The sequence below is a fragment of the Agelaius tricolor genome, unplaced genomic scaffold, assembly GCF_023055355.1.
Source record: "Agelaius tricolor isolate 1412-34295 unplaced genomic scaffold, bAgeTri1.0.p SCAF_17, whole genome shotgun sequence".
NCBI classification, from domain to species: Eukaryota; Metazoa; Chordata; class Aves; order Passeriformes; family Icteridae; genus Agelaius; species Agelaius tricolor.
Window position 1 is genome coordinate 19,212,995 of NW_027269277.1, and position 27,878 is coordinate 19,240,872.

The window sequence follows — 27,878 nt, forward strand, 5'->3', positions numbered from 1 at the left end:
AAAACATGAAGAATTTCCACCATCTCCGGCTGCACAAAACCAACACAGACCAATCCAGACATTTATTTCCCAAGCAGAAGGAACTGGATCCATCAGTGACATCTCTGGTAGAAGCAGCTTTGAGCTCTACAAGGATTGAGACATCAGGTGGAAGCAGCAGAGCAGGGACTGGCTGCTGGATGGCTTTGGAAGATCAAGAATCTGGCTTTTGCTCCTTGGAAAGACGAGGAATTTGTTTGTATCAGAGAGATTTTGAGAGGGACCCAGCCAAGTCAAGCCAGAAGTCCCCACTGCCCACAAACATGGAACTGAGGCCAGGATGAAGAGCATCAGTCTCCCAAGGCATCCAGAAGCCTCCCAAATTCCAGTAAATGGGCACAGTTTTATTAACAGGAGAATCATTTGGTCAGTACTGGGACAGGGACTGAGGCTGTGGTGGAAAGGGTTTCTTGCATAGTTGTTGGCCAAAGGAGACCTGGGAATTCCCTGCTGGGAATCCTGGAATCCTCCAGCTGAGATCCAGGGACAGGAGCAGGGAACAGCATCTGTGCCCCAGGCACTGGGCTCTCCAGCGGGACAGGGTGAGGAGGAGGCCACCTGTGCCACATCCAACACCACCGGGCTTGGGGAAGGGCAGGAATTCAGGACTCAGCCTCTGGGATTTCAGTGCTCAAGGGAAATCAAAGAGAAGGAATCCTTGGGAATGGATCAGAGAAAGGCAGCAGGATAGGAAGACACCTGTGAACTCTTCCTATCTCCTCCTTGGGGTTCTTCTGACAAGGCAGTGGCAGAGTAATTAATATATTCACTAATTAATCAAAACCAGCATCTTCCCAATCAGAAACTGGGCCCCATTTTAAGGAGATCTGATGGGGGTAGGGGGTTGGTTTGCTGGGGTTTTTTTCCTTCTTTCAGCCAAGCAGCCTTAGCCAGCTCAATTTTATTTTTCTCTCCCCTATTTTGGCTTCCCAAGGTTGTGATTTTTCCCAAGGGGACAACTGGGAATACACCACCCTGAGCCCAGCCCTGTCCCTTTGCCACCACCTGAATACTGTGTGCAAAACCATACTGCTCCTTCCACACCTCTGGAAGTGCACAAACACCTTGGCTTTTCCTCCCCACATTCATAGCAGCAGTTCCAACAAAAGAAGTGGAGGAAATACAATTCTCTAACATTTTGCTTTTACTCCTTCATGGAACCTTTCCAACGCAACTTCACAAAAGCAACGTAAATAAAGTCTCTTTTTTCCTCTTCTAAAAAGAAGATCATGTTCCACAGATTCCATAGTGCAATTTGTTATCTGGTAGAAAAAAATATCTTCTTCAGCTCCATGGAGGAAAATGCTGGAAACGGTTCCATGGTCTCAATAAAAATAGGAAAGTCTACCCAGGATGGGCTAGAAAGTTCCAGGTATGTGGGACACACAATCCCTACAGTCTGCCTCTAGTTGAAGAGGATGGAATCGGGGTCCTGGTTGGCCATCTGTGCAATGTGCTTTAGTACATCCTTTTTGGTAATGATCCCCAGCAGCTTCCTGGAAAATGAAAAAGCGCTTTTAATGCACCCACACTGCCAGAAGGGGCCCTGGCAGGGCCACTTGAGCCCCTTGCAGGTGCTGAAGAGTCTTTTGGGATTCAAAGTGACACCCCACAGAAAGTACTGCACCCTCTGAGGGTGGTAAAACACTGACACAGGCTCCCAGAGCAGCTGTGGCTGCCCCATCCCTGGAAGTGTCCTGGACCAGGTTGGACAGGGCTTGGAGCTGGGCTGTCACAAGTGCCTTTGCCAGGCAAGCCCTGCTCCAGGATCCAGCCCCAGCTGGATCCCAGTCCCCTTTGTCCTGGAGCAGAGGGGGTTCTGGCCCCAGGCCCCAAGGCTCCTACCCGTTGTGAGTGACCAGGCACTGGCGCAATCCCAGCTTGCGGAAAATGTCCACCACGATCTCCATGGGCGTCTCGTCTGTCACCGTGAAGGGACTGAGGTCCAGGATGCTCCTGAGCTTCAGCACAGACGGGGAGCTCGGAGGCAGGGGGGGACAGTAGTCAGTGAAACAAATAATTGAGGTGCTCACGATCCCATCCTGCTTCTTCCGGGCATTTTCTGCAAAGAGAAATATTTGAATCAGTATCAGCACTCTTTTCCTTTTCCACTCCTCAGCTCACATTTAATGGCCTCAGAAGTCCTTTCCTTCCCTTTGCCAGAGCTGTTCCCACCCAAGGACGGTGTGATGGGTTTCCAGCCTTTCTTCTAAGGGAACCATGAATCATTAAGGTTGGATAAGATCCTTAAGACCATCAAGGTTAACTGTTGACCAGCACCACCACCATGGTCATCATTAACCCATGTCCTCAAGTGCCACACATTTTTTTGAACACTTCCAGGGATGGTGACTCCAGGGCAGCCTCTGTCAGGACTGGACAACCCTTTCCATGAAAATATGTTCCCCAATATCCAACCTAAACCTCACCTGGGCACAACTTCAGGTCTTGTCCTGTCACTAATTACCTGGGAGAACCTCCAAGATCTCCAAATTTCCACTGCAGGATCAGCACATCAGCTTTGCCCAAAGCCAAGGCCGTTGCATCTCATTGTACTCTGGCCAGGTAAATACAAGTTCTGGAGACCTTTTAACTTCCCAGTTTTTAGAGGAGGTAAATAAAATGCTTTGTACTTTTATGAGTCACTGATTTGGGTCCCATGCAGAACAGTTAAAGGATTATTTTTAAGCACTCAACAACTGGCACAGGCTCTATGGACGTCATGAGGGTCAGGAATGGAAAACAAGTACTGGCCATCCCTCAGACCTTCAGAGCAGTGCACATACAGGTACTGTGGGTACCTGCCACACTGCAATCTGACATCAGCCTTCCAAGGCTTCCTGGGAAGGGCCAGGTCCGGCAGCCCAAACACCAGGCTGGATATTCAGAATACTTCAGAATATTTGGAATATTTGATCATGAAAACCCAAATCCCATCCTGTGCATCACTGTGCACAGCTTGGGGACAGGACCACTCTTAATGAATCCCTAGAGATTCCAAGGAACCCAAGTGAAGAAACTCATGGTGGTACTACAGAAGGCAGGCAACGCACGTAATATCCTGATGCACTTGTTCCCCTATTTTATTCCATATTGTCCCAGGCAAGCAGTGACAGGGCAAGAGGACAGCCTCAGGCTGTGCCAGGGGAAGTTCAGGTTGGACATTAGCAGGAATTTCTTCCCAAGAAAGCTTGCTAACATTGGAAGAGGCTGTCCAGGGAGCTTGAGTCCCTATCCCTGGAGGTGTCTAGGGAAGGCCTGGATGTGGCACTCTGTGCTGTGGACTGGTGACAAGGTGGGGATCGGACACAAGTTGGACTCAATGAACCTGGAGGGCTTTTCCAACCTAAATGATGCTGTGACCCTATGACAAGCCATCCTGTCCTTCACATCCAAGGCAAGCAGAGCCCACCCACAATGCTCAGGGATGCACCAGCTGGCCCAGCCACCAACACCAGGAGTGTGTGACCTCTCCAGGTCAGTAACAGTGGCATTAATGACAGCACCTTCACCCGGGCAGTGTCACCCCTCACCGATGGAAATGATGAGGTCTCTCCTGAGGACAAACCCCACCAGGCGCTGGGATGCCCGGGACACCACCACAGGGTAGCCACTGTAGGTGGTGCTGGTGACGATGGTCTCCACGTCCTCCACGGTCATGGTGTCCTGCGTGATGACCGTCAGGGGAGGGTCGCTCTTGCGCGGCCGCATCACGTCCATGGCCCGTGTCTTGTGCGAGAACTCCTCCTTGGCCTCCAGGAAGGGGTACCCGTTGAGGCGGATGTGGGCATCGTAGATCCCCTCGCGGCCGATGGCATCAGCCACCCACTTGCTGGTCATGGCTGCTGCCATCAGGGGCACGATGTACTCCAGCCCCCCGGTGAGCTCAAACATGATGACCACCAGCGACACGGTCATCCGGGTCACCCCCCCTGCCAACACAGCACGGCTCAGGTCACCCTGGCATTGTGTCATACCAGCCCCCACCTCTAGAGAAGGGTGGTGCCAGCACAGCTGGACTGTCCCGTTCAGCAGCACCAAACACAATCAGAACAGCACCAAAGCCTCTGTCCTGCCACAGCACCAGGCCCTGGCACGGAGCTCAGGGTCTCTGCGGGGTTTTATCTTGGCATGGTTTAATTACACTTTTGAGATTCAAGTCCCAAAACTACTCCCAAATATTTTACAGGAGTTTTGTTCCAATATCCATTCATCCTTCAGTGCTGCCCAGCAGAAAACAGAACCATTAATGAAGTCAAAGTGTATTTATCTTCCATCAATTTCATGCAAACAATCCCACAAGGGTCTGGGTTTGAAGGAACCTTGAAGTCTGTCTCATTCCAACCCCTGTCACAGGCAAGGATACCTCCCACTAGATTGGGTTGCTCAAACAAAGCGTATCCCCTCTAAAAAGGCCAAGATGGGGTTTGCTGGCATGTTTTTAGAGGAGAGTTTCTCCTAATAAAGTAGTCCATTAGGACTCCTGTACTATTCCATGGATGAGGGGACTGGGAATTGTGAAAGTGAAGTTCAGTCACATGCACCCAGTCTCTCCAAGTCAGCCAAGAGGAAGAAGTGTTACTGAAAAACAGAGCACTTAAAAGCAGAATTGCATCATGAGATTTAAGGCCAGAACAGGAAGTAAAATGAATTAAAACCCCACAGGAAAATTCAAGTCCCTGGGCAGCCTCAACTGTTCTGGCTCCCACTCAGGAGCTCCCCACTGCAGCTGCTGTGCCCAGCACCAGGCTGGAGATGGCAAAAGAACACCACCAGGGTGAGGAACACATGGCACGCTCTATTACAGAGTTTCCTGGGGTTCCTGAGGTGACACCAGCTCTGATGGTCAGTCACAACCAGAGCTCTTCAGCCACAGAATCACTACAGGGTGGAAGGAGATCGTGTTTAAGGTCCCTCCCAGCCCAAACCATTCTGCAGTTCAATGATTAAGGCAGGGATAACCTCTAAGACCAGGGAGTCCAACCATTCACCCACCACAGCACCTCTTCACACAGCCCACCAAGGCCCAGCCCCAGCTTACCCAGACAGGCGGCGGCGCCCACCATGGCGTAGAGGCCGGGGGTGATGCAGTCGGCCCCCGGGCTGCACCAGCCGCTGAAGATGGCCCAGTCATGGTGGTAGAAGGCCAGCTGCTCCACAGCAACCCCCAGCAGCCGGCCCGCGATGGCCCCCACGGCCATGCTGGGGATGAAGAGCCCTGAGGGCACCTGTGGGAACATGGGGTAGTGAGCAGCAGAGCCCAGGGACTGCACAGAAGAGTGGTGGAACCTCAAACCAGAGTGAGGCAGAGACTTTGCTGGAGCTGAGCTGGAAGGGACATTTGAAAAGTCATCTAGTCCAATCCCCCTGCAATGAGCAGGGACATAAAAACTGTCCATCAGCTCACACCTGGGAACTGCACCTGCAGCTCCAGAGGCTGCACCAAACAACTTCCAAGCCCTCTGAGCAAGGAACAGCTCCAATTATGCATTAACAAATTAAGACACTGATTGCTTTGCAATTAGCTCTTTCATCTAAATCACATATTTATCAAAAAAGCTTGAGGCAGGACAATTTAGGAGCATTCTGTGTCTGGAAAATGGGATGTGGAGCCCTGAGGCACCAGTTTTGTGACTGCATTTGGTGCCCACAGTCAGGCTGGAAGGCTTCTACTGCCCTCAGGGTCCAAGCAGCAGGACAAACAACTGCAGTCTGTCCCCTTCTGACAGAGCTTGGGGGAATACATGTCTGGTTAGAGAGGAAATAAAACTTTAAGGGTCCTGAAGAGCATGGGAAGAACATGAGCTCCTTTACAAGAAACCCTCACCTTCATGCCAAAGGTGAAGATTGTGATGAAGACCTTCATGATGAGGGCCAGTGCCAGCTGCCACATGGCTGTGTACACACCGGGGCCAGCGGCGCGGTCAGGCAGATCATCCCCCTTGGTGCTGTTGAAATCATTCACATACTCGCAGAGCTTGGACGAGTCCAAAATCCCACAGTCATTGAAGAGCTCCGAGATCAGCTCGCTGGTGCTCATCCTGGTGTATTCGTTGGGGAAGGCCAGGATGGCTGTGATGGCCGTCACCACGATCACCTCCAGAACCGGGTACTTGCCCAGACGCGTCGTCTTGCGCCGCCTGCACCAGGCAATGTTGCTGCGGATGAAGAAAGCTCCCCAGAGCCCACCAAATATTCCCAGCAGGATGAAGGGCACCAGCTCCAGCAGATGCCATGGCATGTGGAACTCCACATAGAAGAGCACGAGGCGGCTGTTGCCAAAGGGGTTGATGGAGCGCAGGGTGAAGGCAGCAACCAGTGCGGCGAAGAAGGAACGCCAGAGGGTCTTCAGAGGGAAGTAGTAACTCACCTGAAGAAGAAAATGAAGCACATTTGGTCACTTGAACACTTAGCATGACGCCACTGCAGGGAGTAAAGCCAGGACAGAGATCCATGAGCACTGGCTCATCCCCTGCTCTCCAGCCAAGCACCCCAGGCTTGCTCTGGAGCTTCAGTTCAATGAGGACTTCAGTGAGTGGGATGGACCCTGGCTTGCAGCACGTGCATGTGTCCTCTGTGATCCCTGGAGCAACTCACTTGGGTAATAAAACCTGTCACACATCAGCCATGAGCTGAATTGAGAGAATTCTGTGGCTCTGCAAGGTCCAAAGTACCAAACAGCAGTGCCTGCTATCACTGCCACCAACTATTGCTCAGCTGAGCAAATCCATCCCTGCCTTCCTCTGAAATCCATCCCAGCCCTCCTCTGAAATCCATTCTGGTACTCTCCTGAGCTAAACAGCAATAGTCCTTTCACATCCAGATCAACAGATTAAGGATTAGGTGGTCCTTGGGAAGAAAAGAGGATTGATAAACCAGAGAAGTTTGTTCCCAAGTGTAGGTGTAGAAGAAGGGATTACAAGTGACCTTGCCCCTGATAAATCACAGTTGTACTAATTACCAAAGAAGAAGAACAGCCTTGCCCTTAATGGGTTGCAGCAGTGACTAATAAAGATAAGTGTGATAAAAGGGGTTGGTTGGCCAGTCAGGGAGGGCCTGGAGGAAGAGGGCCTTGAGGGAGAAGACCTTGCAGAGGTAGAGGAGCCCTGAGGAAGAAGGAACAGGGAAGAGAACTGCTGCAAAAGATCTGCTGTGAGATGAGTCTGGGTCTGATAGATGTAGAGCCTGCTGTTGGAGTGATAGCAGAGCTGGGTAAAAGCCTGTGGTCAGAGGCAGCAAGGAAATACTTGCAGTCATCTTCCAGCAGGAAATAGCCAGCAGTCAGAGTCTGTGAGAGAAGCCAACAGCAGGAGTTTGCTGTAGTCACTCAGGATGGCTGAGCTGTAAAGAATAATAAACTGGAACCCTTTACACGTTGTTAAATGAGAGTCTGTGTCTTGGCTCATTTCTATCCCTAACGAAAGGTCTGCTGCAACACCCAGGTACCCTGGGACACAGCTGTCAGGAGAGTGGACAAGGGAAAATGGCCTCAGGCTGTGCTAGGGGAGGGTCAGGTGTTGGACACCAAGAAGAATTTCTCCACAGGCTGTGTTTCTAACCCACAGCATTCCAAGGTTACCTCCTCCAGGCTGAAGAGCACTCCTCCAATGGGAGCTCCAAAAGCCACAGACACACCGGCGGCAGCAGCTGCTGACAGCACCTGAGAGACAGACAGAGGCACTCAGACTCCTCAGCCCTCCCAACCACCCCCCTTTTTCTGATTTGTCTTCATTTAAATTTGTACAGTGTTTATCTACAGCACAGTCAGCTAGGTCTGACCTGCTTTAAGGTAGCAGGGAAAAGGTGGAGTGAGCCAATTCCTTAAGAAGGAGCTCCAAAAAAGTCAGTTATCATGACAGGACCATTTAACCCACAACAGAACCACTTACCCTCAGCCCCAGAGCCCCAAGCCCAGCTGACCTCCCCAGGCTGGTGTCCCCACGCACCTCCCTGCGCTTGGCCTCGTTCTTGCGGTACTTGGTGAAGAGGTGGCACAGGATATTCCCACAGCAGCAGGCCACGTGGACCAGGGGCCCCTCCTTGCCCAGGCTCAGCCCCGAGGACACGGCCAGCACTAGGGTGACGGTTTTGATGACCAGCGTCCACTTGCCCAGGTAGCCTCTAATGATGAAACCACTTAAGATAGTTTTGATCTGGAAGTCAAGCACACAAAGCTCTACAGGCTTTCATTCAAGCCCTGGTCAGAGCTCCTGCTTTACTGGACATTCCCAATCCTTTCCTACAGCTTACAAAAGTTCCCCTGAGCTATCAAAAGTGAGAGTCCATAAAAATATCTCTCAATGCAAAGGCAGGAGCAGCCATCTGAGTCCTTCCCTGAGGGCCACTATCCCTGCTGGAGGAACACCTGAGCAGTACCTCCTGCAGCAATGCCAGAACATCTGATTTTCCAAGGGACTGCACGGAGACTTTAGTATTAGACATGTTTGAAACAGCTTGGAAAAACACCTACATATGAAGCCATCACCTAAAGTGGAATCTATTATTCCATAACATGCATGTGTAAACTTTGGGTGGTGGATCCCTACCCCACCTGAAAAACAACCCACTCTCATTCTCACTCACCTCTGGGATCCCTGAGCCACAGGCATAGGGAGCAAAGCCCTTCACCAGGAGCACAGCAAGGAGGGAGAACATCAAGGCCCAGATAACATACATTAAGTAGTTGAGGATATATGCAAAGGCCCCCTGAAATACAGAGGAAATTGCCAAAATCAGATGGTTTCAACTGAAACCACATCAGACCTGGGCACTGAAGTGAGCACAGGGAATCAGCAGGACAGCACACGGAGTAATCAGCTAAAAATTGTGGGACCTGCCCTAAGTCTGAGGTTTCAAGGCCAGGTTCCATTTTCTGGGTTACCAACCATGGCATTCTCCCAGAACGTTCATGGGCAAAACACCCTCTAACAGCACATCCTGGACACAGCAGTGGCACACTGCACCTGTAAATGTGGCAGTGTTTTGCCTCCCCACATCCCCTCCAAGGACAACACCCACATAACCTGTTTATTCACACCCCTTTAGGGCCCCAACAATAAACCACTGAACCACCCAGAGCTTGGACTCCTGGCATCCACATCACCCCAGGGATGCTATACAGGCTGTGCAAACAGGGAATTCAGCACCAAAAGCAGTTCCAGGCACCCATCACCTCTCCATGGCCAAGGATCAGCTGGGACCAGCTCTTCCACTCAGGACACTTGTCCCTGTCGGTGAAGGTGGTGTTGGATTTCCAGCAGCAGTGCTCATGGTTGAACCAGAACCCTGCCAAACACACTCCTTCCTTCAGATCTGTCATCCAGTGGGCAGAGATGTCGATCAGACCTGCCAAGGAACCTGGTTTAAAGGGAAAAAAACCAAAATAATTTAATGAGCAGACTCAAACACCTGAAGGTCACAGTCTGCCCCACCAATTTTGGACTCACCTCCCAACACATAGAGCAGTGTGGTATTTCTGGCTACAACTCACTTTCATTCTATGCAGAGCTAAATGATAGGATTTGCCTAGTTTTGAATAATTTCAATATATTGAAAAGAGCAAGTCAGGAAACAGAGCGTGGCTGATGATGTTTCAAAGGTTGACTTTGTGTGTCCAAATCCTGCCCTGCTTCACCAGCAATTAATTCTTCTCAATAACTGTTTGTTAAATACAGCACAGCAGCAGTGGGAGGGCAGAGAGGGATGTCCCACATTCCTGGGGGACTCAGACAAAATGTGTCACCAGGATCCAGGAGCTGTACCAACAACAGCAACACTGTGACAGGAATAAATCTGAATTTGGAGAAAACATTTCCAACCCTAATTTAAAAAAAGAAAAATAAAGGAAGGGAAAGTTACAACTGTGCCAAGTAAAACAAGGCAAGCAGAGCCAGCACAGAAGAGAAGTCAGGTTTTAAGAGGAATCTTCAAGTCACTTTTGTTAATAACTCCTCCAATCTCAGAACCCCCACACCAAGGCAGAGGCCAGGGACCTCTGATCCACAGAAACAAGTGGCAGCACAAGCTCCAGAGGCTGCAATAAACATGCAGCAAATCCCCCAGTTAATGACCAACTGGCCAGCAGCCTTCTTGGGTAAACATTAACACAAGATTTCACTCTATCCCTCGTGACAGATGCTTGCTGCTTCCTATTGGGAAGATTTGTATCCAAGTGATTTATTCCTGCTGCCCTGGGCCAAAGTTTGGATCTAAGTAATATAAGAGGTCTCAGACAGCTGAATTCTGAAAGACACCTGATTTCCAAGCAACACCTCTCCCTTTTTATCTCTAAGTATAGACAGAAAAAAACCAAAAAATAAGAAACTTGCTGGCAGCCCCTGGAATTAACCTCTTCAGTACCCATGAGGAGCATTCAGCACAGACATTCCCAGTGTTTCAATCAGCTCTACTTTAATGAACGTTTTTTATTAATTTCAGAGTTCTATGCCAGCAGCAGACTCAGAGCAGTGTCCAGGACATCTCTCAGCCTCAGTTTTGTATTTTGGTTTTGCACAAATATAGGGTCAAAGCACTTAAAAATTAATTCCCTGTGAATTTACAAGGCAGCAGCAGAGTCCTTGGTGTCAGCACAAGCCCTTACTCCAAAATGCTGCTGCTCCAAGGATCTGCCAGGCCTTGGGGAGGAATGAATCCTGATGCTGCAGTGCAAGAATTAGTTTTACCTGGAGTTTTGCTCTCACCTGCCAACAAACCAATAAGGAGCATCAACAGCCAGCCAGAGAAGGCATCGCTCACACTGTGCAGCAGGGCCCAGGTGGACTCTTTGCTTCTGTTGGTGATCTGGGATAGGGTTTGCAGAAAGAAACAAAAACCTGTGAGGACTCTGACCCACTGTGGTGTAAATGCTCTAAAACTACTTGGTGACACTGTGACTCTGCTTTGAGGAGGGAAAGAAAAAGCACCTGACAGTGGCTGCTCCTACAGCTGCTGCAGCTCTGGGTGTGGGCAGGAGAATGGATCAAGGATCATGGAATCCCAGAACGGGTTGGGTCAAAAGGGACCTTAAAGATCAGCCAGTACCACCCCCTGTCATGGGCAGGGACACCTTCCACTATCCCAAGCTCCATCCAACCTGGCCTGGAACACGTGCAAGGATGGGGCAGCCACAGCTTCTGTGGGCACCTGTGCCGGAGTCCGAACGATACAGACAGAGATTGGGGTTGCAGATTTAATGCCAGCAGAGAGGAATGGTCCAGCTGGGAACCAGGCACTGGTGGCACTGGGAAGTGGGACTCAGCCCTGTCCCAGATGCCCAGGATGGCTGAGGCCTATCAGTCTCACTGCTCCTGACAGGCAGACAAAGGGTGACAGAACAGCCATTGTGTGCCCAGCTGCCTCTCCCAAGGGAAACGTTCCAGCTCACCACTGTTATTCCCCGTGACAAAGCAAGGCAGGAGCAGGCTGGGGACATGGGTGTTTCAGCTAAAGCCCCCCTTGCACTCTGAGCAGATTCCTTTGATTGCAGAGTGCTGTAGTCCTGGGAAGGAATTGTGGAAGAATTGAACTCAGTCTTCTCAAAAAAAAATATTCCCATAGAAAGAGCACCATTCACCAGTGCAAATGTGAGAGCAGAAAACCAGACTGGTTCTGTTCTCCAAACCCCCATTTGGAATAAATCAAAGCCTTCAGAAGAGAAGCAGCAACCAAAAAACTGCAACATGTTGGATTTAGTGCTCCTTTTCCTCAAACTGAACTCTCAGCTCCCATCCTAAGGGCAATCCCTCCATCCCAGGGGTCTCCAAGAAGAGTCTCCCTACCCCAGCAAGAGTCACACATGAATTGTCCTGCACTCAGAGCCAGCGAGGAGAAGGAGGAGGAGTTTTTACCTCCCTGTGCCTGTCTCGATCCCTGGACTTCTCTCGCACCCAGTCTATGGTGTTAAAATCCTCGTAGGTGCCCACGCCAGGAAGAGGCTCCTCCAGGAAATCCATCATGGCACTCGTGCCGTTCATCCCTCCTCCATTATACGAGGAGAAGCCTAGTGGGGGAGGAAGGGGGAAAATTGAGCATTTCGTAGTTTTTCCTCTTTTTATAAAAAACCAAAAGTCATTTAGGAGGAAAACCACAGATTTCAATGGAAATAAAGAGCTACTGAGGTGTTTCCTGAGCTGAATATCACAGGCAAATGTTCCCAGATGACCTGTGCCAGGGACACCCTCCCCAGCTTCAACAGATCACCTGGAGATGGGGTTGCTCTTGGAAATGACTGTTCAGAGCAAAGTAAATCACCACCAGCATCTAGATGGTGCTTTTTCCCCAAATCCAGAACTTGCCATGAGGATATTTTGCCATTTGAGGCAAGCAGATGGGAGAGGGAGAGGACAAAAAGGAATATTTAGGACTTCCAACAGAGCTGAAGGGTATCCCAGGTAGATCTGGCAAGGATGAGAGCAGGATGGCCAGGAAGGCATCAGATGGGAGCAGGGAAACGGGGAAAGCAAAGCATCCAATGGGGCCTGGAAAGCAGAAAGTGGTACTAAATGGGGGCCTGGGAAAACACCAAACTGGAACTTGCAGCTTCCCTCAGGTGAGAACTCAGCCAAACAACTGGGCCTCCTGTCTAACCTGTTCCAGCCCATGGAAAACAATGCTTAGGTTGAGTGTACATTCCCCAAATTCTGGTTCTGGAAGACGCTGAGTGTTTGCAGACATTCAGAGGGAAAAACAGAAGAGCAAAAACCAAAATCCAGTCAAAACTGGAAGGTGGGGGGAAGAGGAGGGTTATAACTCCCAGACAGAAGGATAATGGTTGATACTTGAGCATATTTAGCTTGCAGATATCACGGGGACAAAGGTGTCTCCAGATGGGAAAAATAAGGAATTCAAAGAGCTGCCCTCTGCCCCATCATTTGAAGCAGGGAGGGAAAAGAGCTGTGAAGTCTTCCCAAGCCCATCTCCCAGATTGCCACAGCTGCAGGAAAACAAGATGAGTCATGTACAGAACTGACAACCACCACAAAATAACCCACTTAAAACAGCTCCTTGCTTCACCTGGGACAAAAACAAAAAGATGGAGTTCTGCAGAGCTCTTCCAAATGCTGAATGCACAGGCTGTGAGACCCAACTGCACTGGGAGGGAAATGAGGCACATTTTCCGTGAGGAATCCCTGGTTTTAACAGCATTTTTAGACCAGAAGCTTGGAAATGCAAAATTAGTATCAAGGCTTCCAGAGATTTCCCCACTGAAACATCCCTGCAGGAAACCCCAGATGCTGCTCTCTAAATCTGATGGATCAGAACCTCCTGGAATAAACCATCCTGACAACAACATGAGCAAGGGAAGAACATGGAACACTGAAGTGCCTGGAACTCCTCCTGCCACCTGTCTGGTGCTGCTCCGAGGACATGAGAGCTACCTGGCACAGGTATCCAGAGAACAAGCAGAGGCCCCATCCTGGTCACCTGAACAAGTCCCAGCTGCAGCCCAGAGCAGGAGCTGGGTTTGTTCCCACAGGAATGACCCCTCTCCCAGAAGCATCCCAATCATCCCTGACTCTGTGCTGCAGACAGCAGGCTCTCTCTGGCTATTCCCTTTTTTTTTTTTTTTTTGCCTATCTACCAAATCTTTTCTAAAGATCAAAGATACAGCTGTCCTAAAGAAAAGTATTCATGAAGGGAGTTAACCAAGCTAATAGAACACCCTGAGAAGCATTTTCCACAAGAAGATGAGATCAGGCACATTCCATGCTCACTCTCCTGGAATGACTGCCCAGACCAGTGACTTTGAGCTGTCCTGGGAACACTCTCCCAGCTCAAAGCTTGCCCTGGAGCACCAGGAACCAGAACCCAAGGCACAAAGCAAGCATAGAGCTGCAATGACAGAGGGGCTGCAAGTCCTGGTACCCCCAGCAAGACTCTGATGGCACCTGCAGGAGCCCTCAGGCACAGCCCCTGTGATCCCATCCCATCCACAGCCCCACTGAGCCCATGGGCAGGTGGGATGGGCTGATCCCACTCCAGACCAAGCAGGTGCAGGTTGGAGCCTGATCCTGCCCTCCAGGATCCCTGTTCAGCCCAGCCTGCCCTCCTACAGCACCAGGATTTTTATTGCCAAAGGAGAATCCCGAGGTCTCCAGCCACAGACAATTGTTCATTTGACAGATGATACTGAGAAAACATCTTTATATTTTTTTCAGGGGTAATCTAGAACTACGAAATGGCTGACAGCCATAAATATTTATAAAGATCTTATTTCCTGCCTCAGCTTGCTGCAAATCAAGGATCCTAGGATTCCCAGATAGGAATAAAGGAGGAAAATGAGCTCCGTGATGCCCAAAACACATCCATGACGATTGCACAGATCTCCCTGTTTGTAACATGCACATCTCCAAATCAGAGACAGTGAGTGAAAAGTGACCCTGTCACAGCTCATTTCAAACAGATTTCTCAGTGTTCTGATCACTCCCCAGAAGGGGTTAATTAATGCTCACTTCAGACCCTGTCGAGCTTAGGAAAACCAGGCTGCACGTGGTGAAGTTCCAGGCTGTGCCATGTGCCACCCCACAAAGCCACAGCATTTGCTGACTGTCCTGCCAGTGACAAGGAGACAGCCACGGCACCTGGAGAGCTCCGTGGCTGCTTCCCTGCTCCAGGAAATCCCAGAAATGCGGGGGGTTCACAGGGACAGTGAACAAACAACCATTACACAGCAGAAATCCCACAGCCCACCCAGCCTGCTCCACCACCCTCATCTGGCTCTGCTGCCCCACGGCGTGCACAGACACAGGGACACATTCCCCTTGGCTCACATCTCCTTTTCCTCCCTGCAAGGGTCTCCTCACCCCGGCTCAGCCACTGCCCATCCCGCAGGAGCAGCTCCGGGGGTCTGTCCGTGCCGTGGCCGGGCGCAGGGGGGGCATTCCCGGGGCTTACAGCGGCACTCCGTGCATCCTCCTCCCTCCTCCTCCTCCTCCTCCGGGCGATCCCGCAGCGCTGCTGGGCCCTCCCCGCCCCTGGCGTCACCGGCACCGTCACCAGGGCCAGCCCCTGTAACTGCCGGGGACACTGTCACCAGGGCCAGCCCCTGTAACTGCCGGGGACACTGTCACCAGGGCCAGCCCCTGTAACTGCCGGGGACACTGTCACCAGGGCCAGTCCCTGCAACTGCTGGAGACACTGTCACCAGGGCCAGCCCCTGTAACTGCCGGGGACACTGTCACCAGGGCCAGGCCCTGTAACCCACCAGTGACACTGTCACCAGGGCCAGCCCCTGTAACTGCCAGAGACACTGTCACCAGGGCCAGGCCCTGTAACCCACCAGGGCACACTGTCACCAGGGCCTGCCCCTGTAACCCACCAGGGGACACTGTCACCAGGGCCAGCCCCTGCACCCCACCGGGGGACACTGTCACCAGGGCCAGCCCCTGTAACCCATCGGGGGACACTGTCACCAGGGCCAGCCCCTGCAACTGCTGGGGACGCTGTCACCAGGGTCAGCCGTGCACCCGCCAGGGGACATCTCTGGACCCACTCCCGCAGCTCCAGCTCCTCCCTGTGCTGGGCCCCAGGGCTGGGGCAGCTCTGCAGGTGGGGTCTCACCTGAGCAGGGCAGAATCCCCCCCTCCCCTGCTGCCCACACTGCACGATCAGCCCAGGGCACAGGGAGTTTCCAGCATCATGGCCAGGGCAAGTTGAGCTTCTGATCCACCAAGAGCCCCAAGTCCTTCTCCTCAGAGCTGCTCTCCATCCATTCTCCCCCCCAGGCTGGATTTGCTCCTGCCATTACCCCAACCCAAGTGCCACTTTTGCTTCACCCAACAGCCCAGCCCCAAGGATCCACCAAACCCAAACCTTAACCATGGAGGGACACCCAGGCACAAGCACTCTGCTCACCACCTCCCACATGGGACACTTCCTGCTCTGCAGCCCATTCCCAAAGCTCTGCCCCAAGTCACGATGCAGCTCAGGAAAGCACATTTATCAACAGTCTCCTGACAGTGGTGGGTCAGTCACTGTGTACTGACAGACAAACCCCTTTCTTTTCCCACCCAGCTGACATTTTCCTTACTTAGTAACTCCCAGGAACGCTCTTTGCTCCCTGTCTTTCCAGCAGGCAGGCACTGAATTTTCCTTTTGTCCTCTGGGCACAGTCAGACTTCAAAAGCTCTCCCAACACACAGCCGCCTTTATCTCACCTTTATTCAGTGCACACAGAGCTCAAAGAGGCTGGTGATTAAGTTCCTCGGACTCCAATTTGCTGGTGATAACTTGTCATTCAAGCATTGTCTGGGAGGCTGAAACTCTGCACACTCCCCACATTGACTTTGGTCTCCCTGATAAAAGCTCCCGAGTTCTGTGTGAGGTCAAGGAGGAAGGCGGGTGAAGAAAGCAGGGGAGATGAGCCAGCTCAAAGCTCCCACTTCAATTTTAATTTAATTTTTAATTTGAGATGCAAAATAACTCGCTGCTAAATCCTGTTTGTGCTTATAAGCACCAGGGAATCACTGAGGGTAAACTGGGCACTCAGACCTCTGATTATGGAGTCACAGACAGCTTTGAGTTGGAAGGGACTTAAAGCTCATCTCATTCCACCTCTGCCAGGGGAAGAGACACCTTCCACTGTCCCAGCCTGCTCCAAACCCCAGTGTCCAACCTGGCCTTGGATACTGCCAGGGATCCAGGGGCAGCCACAGCTGCTCTGGGTACCCTGTGCCAGGGCCTGCCCACCCTTACAGGGAAGAATTTCTTCTTAAATCTAACCTCAATCTTCCCTCTCTCAGTTCAAACCAATCCCTGTCACTACCTGCCTCAATTCTTGCCTTTAAAACTCAAGGAGAAAAAAACTTTTAAAATGCCACAGAGAAAATGAGACCTTCCACCGCTGGAACACTTTTGAGTCTTCCTCTGAATGGAGGGGAGAACTTTGGTCACCCTCTCCCAGCTGGGCCCCCACAGCTTCAGGTTTCACACTGGCACCCCAACATCTGCCAGCAAACATCTGAAGTCAGCAGGGGAAGTTCACAGGGAGAACTGAAACTGGCATTTGGGCAAGAAACTCTTCCCCCTTTAAAGTTTCCTCTTTTACTTCAGTAAAAGAGGACCTGAGTACTTGTCAACAGAGAGAGCCAGGGGAAGCACTCCTTAGAGTTCAGCATATCCATGTGGATTCACCCCTTCTCCATGAATTTCACTGCTCTGACTCCAGGAGGAGGAGCAGATCCTCTGGCCAGACAAGGGGTGGCAGGGGAAGCACCAAATCCTCTGTGCTGCCACGCAGAGAGATTCTCTCCACGACAGAAAACCTCCAAAATTACAGATAAGCAAGAAAGGAAGGGAGGGGACAGTCTGTGCTCATATCACAACCCTCAGGAATGGCTCAATGCTGCAATTTCATGGAACTCACATCCCTCCCTCCTGCCACTGCCAGCTCTTCTCCACAGAAGCTACTTTGGAAAACTCCAGGAAGGATTCTCCTGAAGCCAGAGGATATGCTCCATGTCACAGCCCAGGAGCCACACAGATCCAGCATGGAATCCTGCAAACTCTTCACCCTGGTGCCAGGAAACACCAGACCCATCCTGGGCAGAGGCCAGCGGGACCCCCACAGCAAATATTCCCATTAAATCCTATCCAAAGCCATCAGGAAAAACAGAAAGGGGAGAGCTCGTGGGTGTTACCTCCCATCTCCCTGTCGAGTGGCGGGTCATCGTCAGCCATGGAGAAATCCATGGATGCTCCAGCTATTTCCAGCATATCCTCATCGCTGGTGGCACTCTGGAAGCTCCCCCGACGAAAGCCCTTCTGATCCATGGCCAGAGCTTCCAGACCTGCCAGCAAAGGGAAGCTTTTTAGAGCACAAGCAGGAAAACTCATTTTCACACCCAACTGGATTGACACTTGACCCTGGAGACCCAGAGGCTGCACTGCTCTTCCCATGGGAAGGCTGGATGCAGTGATGTCACCTGAAGTTCAGGCTGGAATTCCAGTGTTAGCCAGGGCAAGAGCCATTCCACATATTATTATTATTATTTAATTTTTATTAAATAATCTCCACACATGCTCTCAACAGGTTTGCAATGATTTTTTTATTGGACCCCACCAATCTCAAGGAGCTGCCCATGCCACACCATGACAAGAGATCCATTGTCTCTCCTCCTCTTTTCTAGGACAGCAGAGGAACTACAAAAGCACAAGCTCTGAAAACATAATAATAAACTAAATGGGGGGGAAGTCAGATGTGAGCCACAAAAACAGTTCTTGCCACATGGAAATGGGAATCTTCACATTTCCGAGAAGACAGAACCACAGAATGGTCTCAGTTGGAAAGGACCTCCAAGACCATCGAGTCCAAACTGCCAAATCCCTGCCTTGTCCCCATCCCAGAGTACTGAGTGCCACCTCCAGGCCTTCCTTGGACACCTCCAGGGATGGGGACTCCAAACTTCCTTGGGCAGCCCCTTCCAATGTTAGCAAGCTTTCCTGTGAAGAAATTCCTCCTGGTGTCCAATATGAACCTCCCCTGGCACAGCTTGAGGCTGCCCTGGTCCTACTGACCACACTGTTATTGATCCAGGCCAGGTTGCCTGCCTGGACTCACTGCTGGCCACGTGCAGTTTGCTTTTGCAAACACTGATTTTCTTCCAGAGAATTAAGACATAAACCAGTTACATAGCTCAGACCTGTTCCAGGAAGGGAAACACCAGCCAGCACTTCCCAACAGGCTGAATTACACACTCTGCAGAAAACACTTCCTATTACACAGAAGAAGCCATCACAGTACACTGCACAGGGTGCTCTCTGCTGAGCCTTACACTATGGAACACCATGTTTCTTAACTTTTACACCATGTTTTCTCACTGAACCGCCACAGAAGAGCCTGGCAAGGGGGGAGACAAGGAGAGCTGGGTGCTTGGGAAGGTACACGAGCAGCTGCACACCCTGAGAGCACACAGACAGTGTGGCCCAGAGAGCCAAGGGCAGGAGAAACCCAGGAATTCAAACTTATTTGCCAGTGATAACAATTCAATGGCACTCAAGTGTTGTGATGCTCTTACAGTAAACTGCTTCCAGGGAGCACAGAAGGTCCAACTCCCTGCCTGAGAGGCAGGAATGGCCCAGTCAGCCTGGCAGAGAATTAAGGGAACTGTGCTCATGTGTCTCAGTGCTCGTTGCAGCATAACATGGTTTTACAGATATTTTCCAATAAGATTCAGTGGGTAAAAATATGTGGGAAATGGGGCAAAAATATCTCTGTATTTGTACAATCCCAGAATGGTTGGGGTGGGAGGGATCTTGAAGTCCATCTCATTCTACCCCTTGCCATGGGCAGGGACACCTCCCATGTCCCAGGCTGCTCCAAGCCTCACCCAACCCGGCCTTGGACACTTGCAGGGATCCAGGGGCAGCCACAGCTGCTCTGGGCACCCTGTGACAGGACCTCTCCACCCTCACAGGGAAGAATTTCTCCCTAATTCCATCTAAAGCTCTCTGGTTTGCACAGAAAGCAGCAGTTCCTGCAGCACAGGCAGAGCAACAGCATCTCCTGCTCCCCTCAATCCCTCCCTGAGCTGGTTCTCATTGACAGCTTTAAAACCCAAAAGCACAGCAGCAAACACGGCACCTTCCAACAACAGCAGAGCCCAGAGAATGCTTGGCAGCACAAGAAGGACACACAGGAGGATAATTCCATGCTCACTTCTCCTGTCAGATCGAGACAAGAGGTTTAAGACACTTTTTCTTACCAAAACACTCCCTCTACAGATACTTTCCCAGGCACAAGGAATAAAATTAAATAAAAAATAGACTGTTTTCATGTTTATCTGGTTGTTCATTTACCCCAGTTCTCCATCGGGCAATAGCTGCCTCTTTGCAAAGGCCCTGGCACTGCCAGAACCCCCGGAGCACTCATACATACCCCAGGACTGCCAGTGTCCCCAACGCCCATGGGACACCATCCTCCTCCAGCTGCTGCCATCCACCTCCTCCGCCCTTCTACTCCGTCCTGGTGCTCCCCATGGCAGTCAGAGAAAGGGAAGCAGCAAAGCAGAACCCGGCAGGGTCCCCAGGCTGCCGCCTGGAAGTGACTCAGTGACAGCACTGGCAGCAGGAAGCCGGAGCCTCGCTGCCATTTCCAATCCAAAACCCAAGCATTCCAAGGTTTTCTCCTAGCTCCAGGCTGAGTGCCACCCAGATGGGCTCCCTCAGTCTCGCTGTACCACCCATCCCAGTGGCACCATGGCAGCAGGGGATGGGACCGGCACTCCAGAGCTCTGGCACCCCACGCTCACAGCAGCCCTTCCAGCACACAGGCTTGAGGGTTTCCCAGTCACAGCATGGAAAAAGCTCCCACAGCATTTTTTCCTCCTTGTCAGAGGAGAGGCTCGATCCCAGCTCCAGCAGCACCAAATGGAAATCACACCAGGAGCACCCTGCCAGGAGCAGGCAGCAGTCCCAAGCAGCTGCCTCAGGAGCCATTCCTGCTGTGGGAAGGAGTCAGCTTACCACCTAGTGGCTGTTTCCACTGGGAAACCAAAACCTGCATCACAAGACTGGGGCTTCTTTAAAGATCAGCAAATCTAAGCTGAGCTTTGACAACTCAGGGCTTTCCTTCCTTGCCAGCCCCAGGTGGTTCTCAGGCACATCCCTTCCCCCAAGTACCAGACCACTGGTGTATAAACTAGGAAAAAACTGCAGAATAAGCCAATTTTAACTGAATATAAAAAGAAAGGAGAAAAAAAAATGTAGCATTTGGCTGTTGGGTCAACACTCCTGGTGCCTGGCTGGGAGCCAGCAGAGCCAGGCTTTCATGGTCCTAGAATGGCTTGGGTGGGAAGGGACCTTAAAGCTCATCCCACTTCTACCATGGGCAGGGTCACCTTCCACTATTCCAGGTTGCTCCAAGCTCCATCCAGCCTGGCCTTGGACACTTCCAGGGACAGGGAGTCCACAACGTCTCTGGGCAACATCATCACTCTACAGGCTTCCACCAACACTGAAAAATCCCCACATTTCCCATCCTAAACAGAGGAAGGGAGTCCATGAGGGTGAAACTCCACCTATGAGTGAACTGAGAGAGCTGGTTTGGATTTTTCTGTATTCCAGCCCTCGAGACACGGAACCCTCTACAGGAGGAGCTGAACTGAGAAGCCTGGTGCACAGGTTGTGCTGACAAATCAATACCCCAGGGAGGGGCCAGCCCTGTGTCCCCATGCTGTGACAAAAGAGCTGATGATTTGCCTCAGGCACTTCCCAAGACAATGTTATTTTTCCAAGCCATATTCTCCTCCAATTCCCTGTGCTGTATGAAGTGACCACAAACAGTCTCAGATTTGGTTGAGAGGAAACTACACCAAATTTCCAAGGGCCTGGAGTGACAGGACAAGGGGGAATGGTTTCACCCCTGCAGAGGACAAGGTTAGATACTGGGAAGGAATTCCTCCCTGTAGCAGTGGGGAGACCCTGGCACAAGCTGCCCAGAGAAGCTGTGGCAGCTCCATCCCTGGAATATTGAAGGCCAGGTTGAACAGGGCTTGGAGCACACTGGGTTTGAGGAAGGTGTCCCTGTCCATGGCAATAGATGGTCTTCAAGGTCTCTTGCAGCCCAACCCATTCCAGGATTCTGACAGCTCCATTCCCAGGGTGGCCACAGAGGACGCCGGTGCTGCCCCAGCCTCGCGCCAGGGCAGGAGCAGGATCCTGGACAAGCTGTCCCTGCTGTCCCACGGGCACAGAGCTGGCCCTGGCACAAGGCTGACCTCACCAGGCAGCCTCTTGCCCTCGGAGGCTGCTCCAGCACAGGCAAACACATCCTGGGAATGCTGCCTGCGTTGGCCAGGGCTGTCCAGCCACGCCAGCCCAAACAATAGGTTTGAGACAAACTGGGAATTCTACCAACACAGGCTGAACACAAAGACTTGCATTGTTTTAGGGCTTGTTTGGGGCTCCTTTGCTGTTCTCTGACGCACACCCTCACAGGCCCTGGGAGCCAATACTGCAGGCTCTGCTCTGACATCCCTCCAGCAAGGTTAGGGGGCTGTCATACATCACCAGTCACAGCAGACAGCAGCACGTGAATCCTGTGGCAGATTGGGTTTCCCAGGCACCCGGGCTCACAGGGTGTTGTGGGATTCACTGCCATCCCAGGATGCACAGACACACAGAGCCCTCGTCCTTCCATCCACACCAGGACCACCTCTTCTGGAACAATCCACCATTCCACAGAGCTCTGCCCCTCAGCCCAGGACACTGGAATACTCAAACAGAGGCAAACAGCAACACACCCATTCCAAAACCACCCCAGCAACTGCTCCAGCAGCAGGTACAGACCAAGGTGAGTGCACAGATGTGACCGAAGACACTGCCAGCCCTGTTCAGAACCAGCACCAGTCCTCCAAAAGCCAAAATAAACACTGTTAACACTAATCCAGCTGAGCTGGGAGCACTGATACATCACAACTCAGAATCAGGAACACATTTTGACTACTTATTCACAGTTATCTGCCCCATCCATTAGTTTCACTACAAAACATCTTTTTTTCCTCCTAAACTTTCCATCTTTACCATTTTAGCTCTCACTTAAAAAGCCACAATCTCTGCTCAGCCACCTCTTCCCAGGAGTTTCCTCACAACTATTGCCAGCTTCCTTTCCTTTTTGCTTAACGTTTTGACTAAAAGCAGCTCAACATGAAAATGCCCAAGACCAAATTTACAGGTAGCTTGTGGCCAGTTGAAGGGAGGTGGCTACTGGACTCTAAACTGCATTTTCCAGACTAAATCCAGTCGTTTACAGCAGTTTCCATACTCAAACACAATAACAGCTTCTTTGCCATTCCTAGCCTCTGGGAATCCGGGATGGTGTTACAGCTCCATGTGGGAGGATCACCCTGTTTGCCCAGCATAGTGTGGGAATTTATAAAATTAAAGGGTTTTGGGACAGCTGCAAAAGGCAGGCCTCAGAGACAGCAGAACTGTGATTAGAGCTAAGCTGTAGCCATGAGATAGGTCAGCAGAAAAATTATGTAAGAAGTAGAAAAGTAAGGACAAATAGAACAATGGTCTGTGTATTAACGTTTGTCTAGAATAATTGTTTAAGTTGCAGAAAAGTATATTTAGCAAGATATTAGGAAGTTTTAAGTTTAATAATGGAGCTGTGTGTATTGTATTTTAAGGCTTACAAACAGATATTGTATTTGAAATAAGCAAGCATTGTTTTAATTGAAAGTACGTGTGCTTATAGTGATTGGATAGAACTACTGTCAATATGTTTTTGTTTGGTGTGATTGGTCAAAAAACTTTTAAAGTAAGTTGTAACATTAAGTTACAACAACAAAGTTGCTGTAAACAAAGTTGTTTACAGCAGTTTCCATACTCAAACACAATAACAGCTTCTCTGCCATTCCTAGGCTCTTTGGGAATCCAGGACATTGTCACAGCTCCGTGTGGGAGTATCACCCTGTGATAAGGCTGGTAAGGGATGAGGAGCAGGTGCCCATGGGCAGCCTGGTCCAGCACACCCTGCCCACGGCCCAGCACCGCTCACCCAGCCCCAAGCGTGGCCCTCACAGACCCAGAGGGGAGCAGCCCGAGCTAACGGGGCTGGTTTGCACCAGGCAGCAGCTGGGACAGGGTCCCGAGGCTACAGCCCCACAGATTCATCCCAATGCACAGCAGAGTGTGAAAACAGCCCCAGCACATCTGCCACAAAAGCAACGGGAAAATGGCCTGGGTGCAAATGAGATGTTAATAGCTAGAACCATGGAATTCCAGAATGATTGGGGTGGGAAGTGACCTGAAAGTTCATCTCCTGCCATGGGCAGGGACACCTTCCACTATCCCAGGTTGCTCCAAGCTCTGTCCAACCTGGCCTTGGACACTTCCAGGGATGGGGCAGCCACAAATAAGAGAATTCTCTTCTCTGCAACAAATAAGAGAATTCTCTACTTCCCAAATAAGTAAGTTACTGGTTTGTGCATTTGTTCTGTAGTGTTTTGTAAGCTCATTTCCACTTTCCAGTTATAAATGCCTCTGCTGAACTCACACACTGTCCATTCACCACCACAGAGGATCCACACCTTTGGATCACATGCCTTACACTTATCCCATTCTTCCCATATCTGCTATGTTTAGTTATTCTCCTGGAATTCAAAAGGAAAAAGGATCTGCTGTTACAGATCTAACAGAGAAAGCTGATGCCCAAAACTGTGCCAGACAGAAAAAAGCCAAATAAAATACCTGATAAAATACCATCTCACCTCAAAAATCACTTCTTTTTTCCAATTTTTCTTTCTCCTTTAATTGTTTTAAGGACTACCGTGGCTACAAAAGCAAGACTTCAACAGATATTTTCAATGATATTTTATAGTCCAGTTTAGTGTCACACTTGCATCGAGTCCCAGCCAGAAATCTGTTAGTCCATGCTTTGTGAACCCACAGCTGGATCTCTTCCAGCAGAACACCTTCCACTTTTGGTGTTCTTTTCAGGAGACACTTCTCAGCACACCCCAAAATCCAAACAGCACCACATGGAACCAGGTCCAGACTCATTCTGATGAGAACTAAACTCTGCCTCTTGCTCAGCAAGGTGGAAAACCCCCACCATACTGAAATATGGGCTGCAACAGGTTTAACAGGGGATTTTCAGGTGCACAGAGAACACAAAACACCCAGCTTGCACAAAATCCTAGGAGAGAACAGGCTAGGAAAGCCTCCCTGAGGTGAGGGAAAGGGTAAGGGGACGAGAGCCAGAGCCCAGGCTGGGGCTGCTGAGCCCCTGGGGAGCCACGTGGCTGACGTGGAGCTGCTGCCAACTGCAGTGGGAATTACTCGGTGAGAGCTGAGCACACCAGGTACATTTCCAAGCCCTCCCTCTCCACAAAATCCATCCCATATGCTCAGCACACAACATGGAGATGATTTTATACATTTTTATCAAACCACAGGATCTCATTCCACTCACAGGCACCTCCCTGACCTGAACTACAAACTCTCCTTCCTTGCCAATGGTTAAGAAATGAACAGAAGTTCCTGAAGAAAGAAGGAATAAAGGCAGCCCTTTGGAAGTGCTGGAACACAGCCCAGCCGCTCTGAGCCCCACTGCACTGAGGCAGAACAGGCTGGCACAATAGCACAGAGCCAGCACAGCACTGGAGCCACTCTCCAGACTCATTGAATTTCCAGGGATGGTTCCAACCTCTTCCCAAAGCAGGACACACATTCCAACCCCACCTTCCACCCAGCAACAGCACAAACTGGGACATTTTGGGCCCAAGTATTCTGGAGGAAAAGCCATGAAGAGGAAAAGGGACTATTAAGAAGAAAGTCAGGGATATGATGGAAATATCCCACCCCAAAACGCCACCAGTTGCTCTGTCAGACCAAAGTGCTCAGCTAGGCTTGCTCCTCTCCCCAAACTCCAGGGACAACCACAGCATCCTTGTTCCAACTAAAACAAGTATCCATCCACAGAGAGCAAGGAATGGTGGCCTAAACTGCCAGAGGGCAGGGGGGATATGTGGGATACAGGGGAGAAATTCTTCCCTGGAAGGGTGGGCAGGCCCTGGCACAGGTGCCCAGAGCAGCTGTGGCTGCCCCTGGATCCCTGGCAGTGCCCAAGACCAGGCTGGACACTGGGGCTGGGAGCACCCTGGAGTCCCTGTCCCTGGCAGGGGGTGGGACTGGATGGACTTTAAGATCCCTCCCAACCCAAAGCATTCCATGACCTATAAAACCAGGGCTCACAGTCCCTCACAAACACCTGCTGTGAGGCTGTGCTGCAGCACCAGGAAGGGGTTGTTATCCCAGAGGAAACAATTAAAGGGCTGATGCACAGAACCATTCCCACCCATGCCGTCACCTCTGCACTCACACCCAAATCCAAGCTGCTGGACAAACCTGCTGGATGAGTCCGTGACCAGACCATAGCAAGGTCAGTCAGTGCCAGCCCTCACCTGTCTGGGCAGCCTGGGGCTGCAGACATCCCAGGCAACTCCCAGAACACCCAGGGGACGAGGGGTACTGTGTGGATGAACTCTGTGTAAACATACTCCAGGTGAGAAATTTGGGGGCCAACTTGCCTTCCTTTACTAGCAGCCACATCCAGCTGGAGACACAGCTGGTGCCACCTTGCACAACAAGGAGGGAAGAAGAAAATGAGGGACTGTGACAGAGGGAAAGAAATTATCTGGGATTTGGGGGTGGGGGGGGGGTGAAGGTACATGCAAGGTACAGGAGCACAAATCTCAAAAGATATTTTGGTGCAGCCAAGTGTGAGGTCACACCCCCCAGCCCATTCCCTACCCCGTGCACAGGGTGGGGGCCACTCCCAAGGGGGCAGCTCAGCACAGCCAGAAGATGATTTGGCTGCTGCATCCCAAAGAAATAAAAACAATGATCTATTCTACACAAGCACCACCCATGCCGCCCATGAAAACAAAAGCAATCCTGGTTTTGAGTCCTTGTGGGAATAAAGGGAGTCAGAAGAGCAGTAGTGTCTGCCAGCCATGTCCCCACAGTCTCCCAGGTGCTCCTAGTCCTGTCCTGTGGACTTCTGAGCCTGGAACAGAACCACCAACACCTGGAAAATTCCAAAGTGTGCATTCCACAAACACCTGCTCTGAACAGATGTAATAAGTTGAATCATTCATTTCATTCTGGCTGCAAAAACCTGAGGAACACGATCCAAAATTAAGGAAGGCTGTAAAGCCTGGACAAGGCAAAGCTCACAGCACTCAGAGGCTGGGAACACAGAGTATCACAGGATTCCCAAACAGGATTGTCCATCCCTCTCTACTCCTAGAGATTTCATCAGAGGTGAGCTCTCCATGAGCACCCAAACAGACCCAGAGGGACACCAGCTCCACCCCGTGCACTGCAGCAGGGACAGACAGGAGGGAATCCCATCCCTGTGCTGCCCCATCCCATTCTCTCCCCCCCAGCACCGGCATTACCCACAGAGCGGTCAGCAACCATTCCAGAGGGTCATTTATCCATCCAACAAGCTGTGTCAGTACCTTCTGCCAAGGATCAGCTGATCCTGCCGCCACTCTGGCACCTCCTGGAGCTGCTGGATGAGAAAGAGGGCTTCAGGCAAGGAAGCCCAGCCAGGACACAGGGCCCTCCCCAGGCTGAGCCTGCACCTGGCACAGGGGGGCTGCTGGCACTTCACACAGGGGACTCACGGAGTCACAGAAGGGCTTGGGATGGGAGGGACCTCCAAGCCCATCTCCCACCCCCTGCCATGGGCAGGGACACCTCCCAGTGTCCCAGGCTGCTCCAAGCCCCAATGTCCAGCCTGGCCTTGGGCACTGCCAGGGATCCAGGGGCAGCCACAGCTGCTCTGGGCACCTGTGCCAGGGCCTGCCCACCTTGCCAGGGAACAATTCCTCCCCAGTACCCCAGCCCGCCAACCCTGCCCTCCGGCAGTGGGAAGTCACTGACTCCTGCCAGCTACGGGCACGTCCCTGGCCGACGCGGGGATCCGCAAGCCCCGGGTTCCGTCACTGCCCCGAGCTTCCACCACCGCCTCCGGCAAAGCTCCCAGTGCGGCGGCCGCGTTCCTCCCCACCGGGGCCCAGGGCACGGCCGCACACACCGGAAGGGAAGAGGACGCGCTGTCGCCTTGCCCGGGCCCTGTTCCCGTATCTCGGCCTGGCCCGTCCCGGGCCCGGCGCCCGCGGCCCCTCCGGCGGCTCCTCCGGCGGGGCGGGCGGAAGGGGCGTGTCCAACTGTAGGCGTGGCCAGGCGAGACCACGCCTCCGCAGGCGCATTCGAAGCACGGGCGGACCGCGCCGGCGCCATCTTGGGTGAGGGCACCGCGCTCTTAAAGCGGCAGCGTCTCCTTCTGCACGGCGGGGACAGCCGGACGGCTTCTGCCCTGCCCCGCC

The 27,878-nt window shown here is 51.6% G+C and overlaps 1 protein-coding gene across 10 annotated transcripts; it reads right to left on the minus strand.

The window, feature by feature from the left end:
- Positions 1–47: 47 nt before the first annotated feature.
- Positions 48–27,786, minus strand: LOC139597445 (H(+)/Cl(-) exchange transporter 5). Of its 10 annotated transcripts, none has more exons than XM_071442810.1 (14): positions 27,637–27,719; positions 27,006–27,058; positions 17,676–17,825; positions 11,886–12,037; positions 10,740–10,839; positions 9,212–9,396; positions 8,623–8,745; positions 7,986–8,192; positions 7,619–7,699; positions 5,867–6,409; positions 5,081–5,267; positions 3,573–3,971; positions 1,885–2,101; positions 48–1,535 (listed from the first exon to the last, which is right to left on the minus strand). In XM_071442810.1, the coding sequence occupies exons 3-14, from the start codon at positions 17,806–17,808 to the stop codon at positions 1,445–1,447; spliced, it is 2,418 nt and encodes an 805-aa protein (XP_071298911.1). In that variant the 5' UTR covers positions 17,809–17,825; positions 27,006–27,058; positions 27,637–27,719; the 3' UTR covers positions 48–1,444. The 10 variants fall into 10 exon arrangements, with proteins under 10 accessions (XP_071298911.1, XP_071298912.1, XP_071298915.1 ...); XM_071442811.1 differs by having other exon boundaries at positions 27,006–27,055; positions 27,637–27,712; XM_071442814.1 differs by lacking the exon at positions 27,637–27,719 and adding an exon at positions 27,587–27,604 and having other exon boundaries at positions 27,006–27,055.
- Between the last annotated feature and the right edge of the window lie 92 nt (positions 27,787–27,878).

Coding starts and splice junctions, on each gene's coding strand:
- LOC139597445 (XM_071442809.1), bottom strand. CDS start 19,952: ATGGTGTCCCATGGGCGTTGGGGACACTGGCAGTCCTGGG. Junction 8,193..8,622: donor GTGGCTCAGGGATCCCAGAG/GTGAGTGAGAAT, acceptor CTTGACTTCCAG/ATCAAAACTATCTTAAGTGG. Junction 3,972..5,080: donor GGGCGCCGCCGCCTGTCTGG/GTAAGCTGGGGC, acceptor CTGTGTTGGCAG/GGGGGGTGACCCGGATGACC.